This window comes from Rhododendron vialii, chromosome 9a (genome assembly GCF_030253575.1).
Source record: "Rhododendron vialii isolate Sample 1 chromosome 9a, ASM3025357v1".
NCBI classification, from domain to species: domain Eukaryota; kingdom Viridiplantae; phylum Streptophyta; class Magnoliopsida; order Ericales; family Ericaceae; genus Rhododendron; species Rhododendron vialii.
In genome coordinates this window covers 22,140,897-22,155,766 of record NC_080565.1, presented here as the reverse complement: position 1 = coordinate 22,155,766, position 14,870 = coordinate 22,140,897, and the positions used below count along the sequence as shown (strand labels likewise).

Below are 14,870 nucleotides of genomic sequence, written 5' to 3'. Positions count from 1 at the left end.
GAGTATCCTCACAATGGTTCCGCCGTCCCGGGTTCCCATCGGCACACAATTTGCATTGGCTCCTTTCAGCGGATAACCAAACCACACACCCAACCTTGGTTCCGCCGATCCGGACTCCCGAATATCCTCACAATGGTTCCACCGTCCCGGGTTTCCATTGGCGAGCACAAACACACAATGGACTACTAAGTCCGATATGTGGTTTCAAAAATATTTTCTTTTCAAAACACGTCTTTTCATTATCAACACCCTATGTGCTATGTTTCTAAACTTTCTCGATTTTCGTGTCTCGTCTTCATACAATGACTCCGTAGTCGGACTTTCCACGTAAGAACACTATATACGTTGTCTCGTAAACATGCATCATTGATCGTAATCTTGAAACTAAACTAGAATAAAATAACAAGATTATCCAACTCTATGGTATTTTTCATGCTCAATACATCGACTAGTCTATAAATTTAACAAGCTATGCACATAACTCAACATCAAGACAAGTAAATTACAAAGTAAAAACATGTATACATGCTCATAACCTCTTCCAAGTGAAATCTAATGACCATGCTATCAATCAACTATTATTTCTTACATTTCAAAAATCCGTTCTTTCTTCTTTTTTGGGGAGTTCAAAACAACATATATTTTCTAGAATAAAAGTCGAGATATTCAACATGATCATATTTCATTTCCAAATTTTTAGTAAAAAAAGTTTGCTAGTTTTTTTTTTTTTTATATACTTTAACTTAACATGCAATTTTAAATACAAAAAAAAAAAAACTAAAATTTTTATTGGAGAAAGCGAGTAGAAATATTCTACGTGATCATATTTCATTTCAAAATTTTAGTAAAATAAGTTTGCTAGCTATTTTTAGTATTTTAACTTAACATGCATTTTTAAACACAAAAAAACAAAAAATTTTACTAGAGAAAGTGAGTAGAAATATTCTACCGTTCTTCTTGGCGGATGGTATGGCTATGGAAAAGAAAATATGTTGGCTTACGGAAGGTGAATGTGGCTATCGAACGAAATGACTTCTTACAGTAAGTTTACGGTAGCTTCGAAAGAGTAAAAAAAAGACTTTATTTTACTCTCGAAACTAAATTTTGACTAAACTACTAAATTTTTTAGATCGAGAGGGTGATTGAGGGGTGGATTAGTGGCGGCTTTGGTTGAGTTTCTTGAAGAACTCAAGAACGAGGAAATAACTCTAAGAACTACTTCAAGAACACTAAAATTTTCTTGAGAGAAGTTTGAGGAATTGAATGTGTGAGTTCAAGGCAAGAATGGTGTGCTATTTATAGCAAATTGAGCTCCTCCTCCCTCTCATCTAGCTGGCCCTCTCTCTCTCTCTCTCTCTCTCTCTCTCTCTCTCTCTCTCTCTCTCTCATTTATTTTGCTCTATTGTTTTGTCAAATCTTGGCTTTAAACATGCCATAGCCTTCCCTCACTTGTCATTTTTATTTTTTAGGTCAAAATCTAGGTTATCATGAAGGGTTTTGGCATTGTCTTGTCTAGGAGGTTGCTTGCAAGAAAGAAGAAAATAAATGGCTCGGATTATGTTTAAAGTAGCCTAAAATTGTTTACTTTAATGATCATCACTCTCCCTCTCTCCTAGCCGAAATTTCCCTCTCTTTCCCCCCTTTTTTTTTGTTCGAGGTCTAAGTCTAGGTTTGCATGCATGAACACCTAAAATAATCTAGGAAAGGCTAATTCTAGTCTTGTATACATGTACACCTATAAGGAATCTAGGAAAGTTATTCTTGGAGAGTAATTAGGTTCAAGTCTAATATTTCTAGGCTTGCATGCATGGCAAGTCTAGAAATACTACTTATGGAAGCAAAATGATTATTTCCTTAGGTTGAAAAGGTTCAACTAGGTTGAAATGGTAATTAGGTTTCTCCAACTAATTGGTTAGAAACTAATTTATACTTGCCAAGTAGGATTTCTAGCCAAGAAATAAAATTTTTAAGAATTTATTTCATTCACTAAGAAAATAGACAAGTGTTCTTACAAGCATACTTGTCTTTAGAAAATGACTAGATCGTCCGGTGCGAAGTAAATTTAATTTTATAAGTCTTAAATTTAATTATGACGGATTATTAAAATTTTAAAAAAAGAAGTTATAAAGCAATTCAAGAATTAATAAAGGAATTTCATATATTTAAATGAAATATTTTTATTTACTAAAAATCAGAGTTGTTACACTACCCCTCCTACTCCGGCGGATCAAGCACGCACAAGATGGCCTCAGGCAATCACATCAGCAAGCTAATCTACAAACCCTATACGCACCTCAATGACGAAACACCAACTCCATGAAAGAGATGGCAGAGGCAGTGCAGCGATGGAAAAGACGAAAAGGTTGAGGCGGCTAGAGGCGTAGGGGTAGGGCGAGGGTGGATGACGGTGGAAGGAGGAGATAGATCTCCAATCAAATCGACAGAGAGAATGCCCAAGTAGAGAGGAAAGGACAGCACCCCCCCCCCCCCCCCCCCCCCCCCCCCCGGGTCCCATTTAGGGTAGAAAGCTTCTATAGTATCAATTTTCTAGAGTGATTGAAATGAAGGCCGAAGAAGCACTAACATCACCACTTGTAAGGAAGGGTGTTAATGGAGTTAATATTAGTGGCGGTGGTGGATTTTTCCTATTTGGGATTTCGGTCCATTTTCATTGACAAAGCATTATCATCGCCATTGTTACTGGCGTTTTGGTCCATGTTCACGGACACCGTCACTCTCAAATGGTCTGCCGATAACCTCAATCCTCTCTCCGACCGCTTCGATTCCCCAATCCATAACAATCTCGACGTTCTTATGTTTTTCAATTTTTTTATTTATTTCTTATTGATTACTCCCTTAAAATCTATAGTTTAATTCAGTTATCCATTCAGTTCGGGGATTACCCAAATCCCATTTGGTTTGGTTATGATTCATTCCTCTTCTCCTCGTTCGAGTATCGGGACAGATTTGGGTAGTCTTTCAGTTTCAGAGATCGGGTACAAAATTTCCATATCCGGCCCAAATGTCATCCCTAGGGGGAAGGAGAGGAGGTGGAGGGAAGTGCCGGGCTAGGGTTTAGAAAGTTCTAGAGAGAGGGGCTCACATAACATATTTTGTTTAGACTCAGACTACCTAAAGTTTTCTGAGGGTGAAATATTATCGCAAACAAAACCACTGGTACATGCTCTGTGAATGAAAAAAAACCAATCGAGAAACTCACAGATGCTCTCGTGGACGGTTGATGTCAAGTTTGGGAGTGCAAGTTTGGTTGGTGGAGATAATTAACATAGAGAGTAGGTTTGAGGGGCGGACTCGGTGGTGGATAGTACGTGAGCAAAAAATAAAATAAGGTTTTAACATTTGTTGAAAACAAGGGTGATATTGGATTTAGATAAAATAAAAATAAAAAATATCATTTAAGCAGCTATTGGAAAAAAAATTGGGGCTAGGAAGAATTGTTTTGGTTCTAAGTGTCACTCAGACCGGTAGTCGAGAGGATCGCTCTCGAGAGCTTCTCTCTAGGAGAGAGCTCTCTTCCTCCATTTTTCTTTTCCTCCACCCGCCTTCCTCTTCATTTCTTCCCTCCCCCATGGCGGCCCTTCCACCTCTTTCCTCCTCATTTTCTTCTCTACTCATCTCCTACCACCTCTATGGTTGTGAGACGGTTGAAATTTTCTTCCCCCAATTATAAGATCTCTACTCTCCCCATCATTTGTGGACTACAGAGGTCTTGATCTAGTAGGTTTTAACTCCTAAATTCAATCGATTTGGCGACGAAAGCAGTGGTGAAGGCATCTGCAGCAGATCCATTCACTCTGCACCCGACTCCATGAGCAGATCGACGGGTTCGCATCAAAACCGTTTCTTTCTTTGTTATTTTTGATTTTTTACTATATTTTGTTTTGTTTTTGTTGTAACCTTTTTTTATTATTCCTAAAAACAAAGTTCCACACTAATTTGGTCCTTGTCAACATTTCTCATAATTTATCTCCCTCACTTTATCTTATATTTTCTTGTCTTTCACTACTTCCAAACACAACGGTAGACAAATTTACATATTTTTCCAAACTTGTTTCCTAACAATGACAAATAAAATTCTCACCTTCAAGGTCTATAAAAAAAATTCCAAAAAACTTAAAAAGCGTTTCCTAGTCAAGGATACTACCAAACATGTTTTGTGATTTTGTGTTTTGGAGTCAAGGATACCATATTTCTTATATTCGTTGGAACTATCCCATAAACATGTTCATGAGGACTATAACAGGGTCTATATGATGATCATTTCTTTCTTCAATATAAAATATCAAAACCTACATTAGAGTCATTAGAGTGGCATTGCACAAGCCACAAAGCACTATCAACTGTAAATAGTGTTCCCTCATAGAAACCCAACTATTACAACAATACTACTACCTCTTCTTACTTCTTTTTTCCCTGGGAAGGACAATAGCCCTCGCTAATAGAAACAATAACAGTCATGTAAAAGTTGTACTCCGACATACCTTTCTCCAGCCCCTATTGTGATCCTAGCAACATTGACGACAATATCTCTCCCATGGTCTTATTATCGGGCATATCTCCACCTTCAGTTTTCACTTCCTCACCGGATTTGAGCACAGCAGCATCCAATACTAATTTCCGTTTTGCAATCTCATATACATTCTCATCAACCGTACCCTTGGTCACCAACCTGTAAAAGAATAAAAAACACCGTGACATCAAGAATTGCTTGGAGGAAGAGATCAAGAGAGAGGGAAAGAGGAACAAAAAAAAAAATTGCATTCGGCCCAAAATTTTGTTTCCTAGGAGACCAACACAAAAGGTCTCTGGAATCTCGAAATACCAAGGTTCCACCCACACATGCAGCAACATGTCGAAATTCTACAGAACATTGACTCTTTTTGGTTCACCTATTAGAAATATATGACAATGAATCTTTCATAGGTCCCCGAGTTCGGATTCTTTCCACTATGTTCAGGATACATTCTCAAAATATTTCTGAAACGTTTCTTTCCCTAACAAATGGAAACAACATACCAAAATGAAATTTTAAGAGAGAGAGAGAGAGAGAGAGAGAGAGAGAGTTCCCCACCTGTAAATCGTAACCTCTTTTGTCTGACCAATGCGATGACATCGATCCTCAGCTTGTCGGTCAATCTGTGGATTGAAATCCATGTCGTGAATGACAACGGTGTCAGCTCCAATCAAGTTCAAGCCCTGCCCTCCAGCTCTTGTAGACAGCAAGCATGCAAATATTGATGTGTCATTATTGAATGTATCTACTATTGTTTGTCTCTCCGTGACCTGAGTACTGAAATTTAGAAAAGGAAAATAGGAACATATTACGGCATGCATAATGATCAAGGAACTCTACTTCCCAAGAGACCAAAACGACTCTAGTGATTTTACAGACAACATAGGATAATGAAGATAAATAATGAAACGTAGCAAAACAAAAGTTTTGTCAAACTAGACTAGAAATTTTGTTTGACAATACCTGACAATTTTCAGTTCATTACAATATTATTTTAAGGCTATTTACTTTCCCTTTTCCAAACTAGCGAATCAACGAATAGGCTTTTATGAGTTTTACTTCAATTGTCAGATTTTTACACACTTGAATAGGTTTAGGTTCATGTTTCTAAACATTGTTTTTATTTTCTATTTCCTTTGATCACTTTTGAAATGTTCCTGTTTCTGTGCAAGCTGAAAACAACACATCGAAACAAAACTTGGATCTAGATAACGATTTTTCAGAGAAGAACCACCTTCACTCCATACTTGCTACAAAGTACCAACTGGACTCTACTAGTGTTTCTTATACAAGCTGCTGCAGGAAAAGTATAAAAATAATGCTACAGACACGCCTACCGACCACTAACCCACCCGACCGCTCCGCTCTCACATGTATGGGGCTGGGCCCATCCTGCAATTAAATGTGCGGGGGCCACACATGTGAGAGGGGAGTGGTCGGGGAGTCGTCGGTAGGAGTGTACATAGGAGTGGTTGGTAGAAATTGTAAGGCTAACAAATCTGTCAAAGTTGATATTTTTTTTTTTTTTCCCTGCACAATCAATTCATTCATTCATTTTCTCACACATGGTCTCATCACAAAGAAGCTGTAAATGGAGACAAGTATACAACGGTTACCTAAGAGATCAGACATGAACATTTCAAAGTAATTATGAAGTCAACAGATGGTATAGTTATATCATCAGTCTGCTTAGCAAGGAAAAAGATTTCCAAAATCGGAGCATTATACTGGCCAAATTGATATGGCTTATACCACCAAGACTATTTGCAGCCAAGCCAAGAAGTAGACATAGCCGCAAAAGGTAGATAAGTGCAATGGTACCTTCCATCAAGGCGCCTGTAAGTAACCCCGATTACATCCAAAGTCCACTCCAAGATATCAAGCATGGATGTCCATTGACTGAAAATAAGAACCCGATGCCCACTTTCTTTTAGTGATGGTAGAAGATTGGCTAGTTCCTATGACACACAAAAACAGTATTAAAAAAAATGTGAGCACAAGATGTTATACACTACCCCCGTCTAGTGCTGTTTTGTCAAAGCATTCTGAACCTCAATACATCACCTAAACAAAGTACCTGACATTTTGCTGAAATCATAACATGCTCATCTGAAAGAACTCCCTTCTTATCAGACACACCATGATGAAGTAAAAGCTGCAAAGAGGTAGTCGGAACACATCTCAATGTCACATAAGGTAAATAATACTAAAAGTTGAATTCTCTAAAAACCAGTCAAGCATAAAATATATTAGTAGCATAATAGCATTAGAAACTCAACTGTGATAAAAGGGCACATTCCTATCGATGATTTGAACATATACCCACACACTTAGACCAATATGACCACCAGGTTAGGTCCAGTAGTGAAGACAAGGAGGTCTTTGGGAGAATTGGTCTTAATATTGTTGCTCCACTTCTTAGAGGAGATTTGTTTGCTCGATGCTACAGAAGGGACGTCGAATTGGAGGAATTGGGGAAGTTGCTTTTGGCGGAGAAGATAGCTTAGATAGGTTATGAAGAAGATCGTTTTCTTTTTCAGTGGAAGTCAGCAATGTTAGAATAGTAAATAGTTAGATTAGCAGCACCTTGGAAGAGGAGGTGAACTCCTAACCTCCTTCGTAGTTAGATTAGAGCATATCCAATGGGCTCTTAGACAATGGGTGCTAAAATGTGTATTATCTTATAGAATATATTAAAAGTGGGACCCATATATGTGTGTTAGGCATGTGTTAGTTTAGAAATTCAATAGGTACTACATTGGTGTAGTTAAAGTGTATGCTAGAGTAAGTTAGATGCATATACAAATTTATAACTCAATGATGGTCTTTTCTCCCTCCTCTCTCGCCCTCTTTGTCTCTCCTCTCCCTCACCTTTAGAGTTTAGAGTGTGCTAAGAGGTTCCCTAAACTTGGCACACTACATAAGACAATCATTGGAGCACTTAAAACACATATTTGTTTGTTAGTTCTTAGCACACTGCACTAATACACTAGATACCACACCCATTGGAATGCTCGAATGGAGGCAGTTGTTGGTTAACAGACATTCCCAACCAAGCTAGTAGGGTTGTTGGGCCGTATGGAGTGGGGCTTAGGGCATCACAAGCGTAGAAATGCTATCAAAAAGTATCCTATTTAAAGTGGGAAATGGTATCGTCAAGTTTTCTTCACTTGTGTTGCACAATAGAAAGCCCTCATCCAACTATTAGTATAGTTAGCAGCAATGAAGCACCAACACTCCTAGAGTTCCCATATCTTTCTTGGACACTATGGGGACACACGACATGCTGGGGACACATATGGGACACGCCACATAGCATGTCAATTAAGTTTCAAATCATTAATGGCGGGGCATGTCGGGTACACTACCCAACACGCTAGGGACACACATGGTGACACGATAAGGACACATGATTTTTATGATTTTCAAAGCTTTTACGGGGGTAAAATAATTATAACTTCAAAAGTATTGGGCCAAAAGTGGAATACAAAACATTTGTATGCGTATAAGCATCTATCGGTTGATATGGCAATAGGAATACTAACCTAATTATTTAGTGGTTACAACGTAGGTTTGCATAACTTAAAATATTTAAAAGTAATTGTCATGTCCCACATCTATGTTCGTGTCTGTATCTAGGCTACATAGGTTAGCCGCGTGGAGTGGTCGGGGATGTTCGGTTCTGAAAGAGGAATGGAAGATGTAGTCCATGGAGGCCTTAATGTGATGATTTATGACACCATCATTAATCAACATGAACAATACTTTTTCTGGAGGTTGTCGAGGAAGGAAACATCCTGGCTAATCCCAAAAAAGAATGGAGCGCTCATTCTACCAAGCTTTATGCACAGGTGGACAACCAACTTGTGCTTTGGAAGGGCAATATGAAGAAGAAGCCCCTCCTCAGGTCACTGTTTTTGCCTGGATCACAGCATATGGGCGACTATTCTTACAGGAGGAGTATTAATAATCAAAGGATGAGGCACATATTTCTGATTGGGTGGACCAACATGGGCGAAAGGGATAGGCAGAGTATCACCAATCTTCTACGACATTGAACAGCAGCTAGGGAGCTTTAGAATCTGATTGAGTCGATGTTTGGAACTGTTTAGGTCATGCATTTTTTAGTTGGAGAGCTTCTGGTGTTCTTAAGTTTATATTGCCCCAGGAATTCCGGACCAAGAAAGAGCAGATGGCGGCATGATGCATTCTTAAGACCAAATAAAGACAATGTGATACAAGATCCTACACGAAGCCGTGGAGCGTCCTTCGTGTAGCTAGAAAAGATCGTTGCTCCTTTCTCCATTTATTGGGCTTGAGAGGATTGTCTGTTTTATATTTCTTCTGTGCAGTTCATATGTGACATACTAGCTTCAGACAAATACTTATGCTTTTTGGTGGATGTTCAGACTTCAACGTACACCACCTTTATGGCGGTTTTTGTCGACTACTAATCACCGAAAAAAACTAAATCATCCTTAATAGGCATCAAAAGAACAGGGTCCATCTGAAGTACATATGATTAATAGATTAAAAAACCTGAAAATGCCCTCCAACCATTTGACCAAGAAACGAAATAGGAGTAAAATGTCAGATGTGCTAATTAAGACTGTCAAACGAACAATGCCAAAAAAAGGCATTGTCAGGAAAATACCCGGTGAATAGAGTAGTCATTGTAGCTCTTGAGCTCCTCAATTACTCTGTCCAAGGTACATTCAAAGCCAAACACACCCATAGGATGCAACTTTTTAGCAAACCGGACAACATCTTCATCAGTATACATACGCCTCACCAGTAAAGGATGATTTGCAATCTAGAATATAAGAAACACAATTACCAGACAGAACAGTGGGCAGTCAGATCCAAAGAATTTAGATTTAAAAGCAAATATGAAACTAAAAAAAAAAACTGGGGCACCTTACGAAACTGGACAAAATAGTTGGAAATCTGACGCTGAGGGAGAGTGCTAGTACCATTATTAGTCTGCGTACGAGCCCGACACTCCTCAACGGCTTCCTTATAAGCATCATCCTGTTGCTTAACCATTTCCACGTACTTAACCTGCAGCGACATATTCTAGCTCTTTAATAACAGGTGAAACAGAAAAAAGGAATTGTCTAGTTCAAAACTGATAATAGAGAGAAGGGCTTCTGGCTTGAGACTTGTATACCTCTTGAATCTTTGGGACTAGTTGCTCCATTACATCAGCTTTTAAACGTCTCAAAATAAAAGGGCCCATTATGGACTTCATACGGGAAATCAAATCCGTATCTCCCGAATTCAAAAGCTTTTTCAAGTCTACATCTCCAGTGTCAAATAGATCAGGCATCATAAACTCCAACAATGACCACAACTCCTGCAATCCAAGTCAACAAAAGCATTCCATAACCATATAAACAGAAATAATGAACTTCAAAATTCAATGTATAACTTAAGGATAAATAATATCGGTCTCCAAAGTATGCAATCTGTGGCACTTTGGTCGCACATTCCAATTTTGCATACTGAATCCTCAAACACAAAATGTAATCAGGTCCTTCGCACTAAACACCATTAAAAGTTAATGAAGGAAGCCGAGATATTTCAGGGGGACAACCAATTGACAAGGATGAGATCCCCCTATGCTAATCACGGCACACCGACCCAAAAGGCAGATTAGTGAATAAACACGGCACAGGTTAGAGAAGAAAAATGCTTTGAACCAAACAATTAAAGGTAGTAGTACCTCATTTTGTTCTAAAACGTAAAAGAGAATGAATATTCTAAAAAAAATGAAGACATTGGAATATAACCTGAGGCAGCTGCAGAATAACGCTTTTATTGACAATGTAAGACACATGAGGGCCACAAGCTGATTCCTTAGCTACCATTTTGCATATACTCATCGAATTTAAAAAATAATTGGACAAACTCGTAGCACTGATTTAAAAGGAATAGATGAATGATCAAACTTGAAAAAATTTCCCATAATGTCTATTTGGTATCAACACATGATGGTCACTCTATTGTAGCTCTAACTCCAATACAAGCTATTTGTGCACAATATACGTTCCCATATAACAGAAATGCATATCAACAATTACTTCATTACATCAGATTTCAGAGTGAACTGCGAACTGCAAAGCAAGCATTACTTTGTCTTTGGTTAGTTAGTTACTGCACAATATCCGGCTTTAGTAACTTAAAGAAAGGTTATCACCAGAAGCATACATGTAAATCATTTTGTAGTGGCGTCCCTGTAAGCATCAGGCGCTGGTTGGCTTTCCGGGCAACGGACATTAGGTTTTTCCACCTATAGCTGCTTTTATCTTTCAACGCATGAGCCTCATCCATCAGCACACAACTCCAGTTCCAGTGTTTCAAAACTTTCCGGTCATCTTTCTGTTGAACACTGGAAAGATCATAACAATGAGAACAATGCCAAATGAACATAGTAAAGTTTAGGCTTAAAAACAAGACAAAGCAAACCTGCGTCGCTCAAAAAGTGAATAACACACGAGAATAACATTAAATGGAGGTGGAAATCCAGTCTTGCCCAGAGAGCTCAATTCTTTTGAATACGCTGCCCGCCCAGCCCCATGATACTGGAGTACAGAAAATGAGGGACACCACTTCTTCAGCTCTCTTTCCCAGTTTTCCAAAACAGAAGCAGGGCATACAATTAAATGGGGTCCTGGATCACCTTCCAAGTGTTTCAGCAAGGTTAAATATGTTATAGCCTGTTAAAAATAGCAACATTGCAGTTTTCAATTCATGGACGCTAAAATCCAGACACAAGTTTAACAAAGTAATCAATTGAGTACAGACTACAGTGCTCAACTACCTGTATTGTCTTGCCAAGACCCATCTCATCTGCCAATATGGCTGCATGGAAAAGTAAAACGAAGGATTCAGTTGCACATAAAAAAACCTGGGTAGGATCATCAACACTGTGTCAACAGCTCAATACAGCTTTATACACATCAAAATAGTTCCAGACCCACTCCATTCTAACATGATAAGCCACTTAGCATCAACTAGTAAGCATATAGGTTAAGGTGGGAAAACTCATGTCCCGAACCGCACCCAACAAGCCTGACAAAGGAAGAATTCCCACCCTCTCCTAATCGCCTTCCACAGACCCACTCCATTGATGCCCAACATTTCCCAAACCCTTCTTCCAATGGTCAACAAAATTCATCCCAAATCACTAGATGAAACTTGATTTCCTCTCAAAGGCCACCTAGAGGAAATTGTATTTTGCAGAGGAAGTGGATTCAAAGCCTTAGAACTTCTCTTTATAGTTTATTCTCAATTTACTATTTTACTTGCTTTCACCAGTTACTAGTACCGATTTTTAAACTCCAATATTTTCTTGAATTGATATCGGAATTAGTTGGAATTAGCGTAACCTAGCCATTTATCCCTACAGGACGACACTCACCACTATTCTCTGGAATAGTAGTTACTTTTGAGTTCCATACAAACTTTGATACTGAAACTACACGATACTGCATTGTTTATTATACTAATCCTCAAATCCCCACGATTCAATCACGTAAAATGAAGACTAAAACTTTAAACTTTCTTTTTTGGGGTGGGGTAAGTGTTTAATCACAACAAAAGATTGATATAGAATGAAGTTTAGGGCACCGCCCAAACAGCTACATAGATAAAACAAAGCCCCCAACCATGCAAAAAAAAAATTGATGCAACCTATCTTACAACAAAAACAGAGATGCCAAACACAAGCCTTCTTGCTTTAAATCCTTCAATCTTGCACTCTTCCTACTATGATTTCTGCATGATTTCCTAGGATTGTTAAAAAATTAGCAAAGGCTTTTCTCTTCAAGTTTTTTCTAGTTTTCATCTGAGAAGATGGAGCACTCTTCATGTCCACGAGACTACTACATGTCCACTAGCAATATAATGCGTCTAGGGGACTACATCTCTTTAGCGTCAAATAGCACTAGTCCAAAAACTCTTACTAAATCAGTCAACCAGCTATGAGTCTATTTTCACTGAATTAAATAACATAAACATGGTGCATACATCGTAGCAAGATCTTGAAAAGAAGTACCTCCTCCTATTCTTTTTTTGTACAAAAGAAGAAGAAAGTTGACACCAACAAGCTGGTAAGGTTTGAGAACTGGCTGAAAATCGGAATCCTCAGCCCCACATGCTGTATCCACGTCTTCCTGCAACAACAAAAATACTGGTAACTGAACCATAACACCCCATTAAACTGAAGTTGAGTGTCTACTGATTCTAGTGAACATGCAACTGAACAACTTAAAAGTACAATTCTGCAATTCAAACCAATTTGTCTCCTTAAGTTCTCATTTTAAATAGCTGTGGCTGTGGATTCCAAATGAAGCAATTCAGTACTGTTATTCATTGACAATAGCTCAAACTTACGTTTGACAGTTCACAGAACAATTTTGATATCGAGTTTGAGAGCGCTATCATGATGGATTCGAAATCACAGCCTAATAGGAGTGATTTGAAGCCTATAAGTCAAATATGATACCTATACAATAACTTCAATAACGTATATCTCTGCTGCGAGTAATCCATCTTCCACCCAAATTGCCCAAGCCACATAATATCAAACCCTGTCAATTTGTATGTACAAGACTACAACCCAAAAGTTGCCAAAGATTGTCAGTTGAACCCTACATGACAATTGTCAAATATTGTAGCCATCCAATAATTCCAATTGAATATAGCTCTTCTACTTGTAAACCATCTTCCACCCCAATTGCACAAGCCTCATTATATCACGCCCTATTAATCGGAATCTACAAGACTACAACGCAAACGGAGCCACACACAAAAAAAAAAAAAAGGGGTAGCCAAATATGCAAAAATGGGTCAGTTGAACCATCCATGTCAATCCTTCCAAAAAAAAAAAAAAAACCATCCATGTCAAATATAATAGATATGCAATAATTCCAATAAGATGCATCACTTCTGCTTCTAACCCATCTTCAACCCCAATTGCAAAAGCCACATCGCATCAAACCCTACCAATTCCAAGACTACAACACCCCAATTATCTCACCTCCCAATTATCCTACATATTGAAATTAATTTGGAAAAATTCTAAAGGAAGTCTCCAAGTCTCTTGAGTGAATAAAGAGTTGATAAATTTTCTCTGTGTGAAAAAAAAACCCCTAATATTTCAAGTTATCAATCATTTTTCCATCGTCGTAATAAACATAAATGTGATTATGCGTATGTGCAGTACACAATCTCGTCTACTTTTGAGAACTAGTAAGAAGCAATATTTGTATCATAGACTATATCTTTTGTTACTTATGTAAATATACATGCGATTCGAGCCCCTGCTCAGTACCAATCCTATGTCTACAACCCAAACGGAGCCCAAAAATGCGAAAAGGTCAGAAATACCAATGACACATAACAATCACCTGAGTGACAATCCTCACAGAAGAAGCCTCGACTTCCGAGTACCGATCATAAGCGGCGGCTGCCGGCCCCGAGCCGTACAACTCGCTCCGAAGCTCAGCCGATATCTTGGCGCAATTCTGCAGAGCCTTCCCGACCACATCACTCTCCTCCACCATCTCCTCTATCTCCTCCTCCTCCTCCTCCTCCACTCGAACCACCTCCACCTCGTTAAAATCACCGTCACTGTCCTCGTCGACAACGAACTTCCGACCGCGAAACGTGGGTGGCGGCGGCCCCTCCGCGTCGTCGTCCTCCAGGTCGTCGTCGACCAGGTTCCCATCGAAGTTCTCGACTTGTGCGAGGAGCGAGTCGTCGCTGCTGGAACTGGAGACGGACTGAAACGTAGACGATGATCGAAAGGCGAAGGACTCGATGGGAGGAGGAGGAGGGGGGTTGGATGGTTTTTTGAGGACGCGGGAGGGGTCGAAGGAGGAGTGGTTTTCCCACTCGTCGTCGGAGATTTCGACGTAGGGGCGCTTCATTTTTGGAAACCCTAGCCTAGCAGTGGTGAAACGGTACTGTGTGGTTTTTTTCGGAGGGAGTGGAAATGGGAAGACCCGCCATTTTCAAGTGGGGGAAAAGAAGGAGTGACGCGTACGAATGGCAACGGGGCTTGGCGAGGCGGTATTTTGCATATCTTGCTCCAATCCGAAAATTATTACACGGTCCCGACCTTGCCCCAATTCCGATCGGATAGTTTTTGGGTACCCCGTTCTCGTTCCAATCGGGAAACGGATTTACCTGTCATGCCCCGTTCCGTAAGAAATTAAAAAAATTATTAACATAAAATAAAATAATTATAAATAAAGTGATATTTTAGTATAATGGTGAAATGTAAAGGTAAGATTAGAAGGTTTTTTTAGTAAAATGATAAAATTATTAG

General features: G+C 39.1%; 1 protein-coding gene across 1 annotated transcript; it reads right to left on the bottom strand.

Moving 5' to 3' along the window:
* Positions 1-4,272: 4,272 nt before the first annotated feature.
* On the bottom strand, positions 4,273-14,613 carry LOC131301307 (protein CHROMATIN REMODELING 19). The gene is made up of 12 exons (XM_058327509.1): positions 13,948-14,613; positions 12,594-12,711; positions 11,358-11,398; positions 11,003-11,253; positions 10,745-10,925; positions 9,705-9,890; positions 9,452-9,595; positions 9,189-9,347; positions 6,612-6,689; positions 6,356-6,492; positions 5,093-5,311; positions 4,273-4,690 (listed from the first exon to the last, which is right to left on the bottom strand). Exons 1-12 carry the CDS (start codon positions 14,467-14,469, stop codon positions 4,516-4,518), a joined length of 2,211 nt encoding a protein of 736 aa, XP_058183492.1. The 5' UTR covers positions 14,470-14,613; the 3' UTR covers positions 4,273-4,515.
* Between the last annotated feature and the right edge of the window lie 257 nt (positions 14,614-14,870).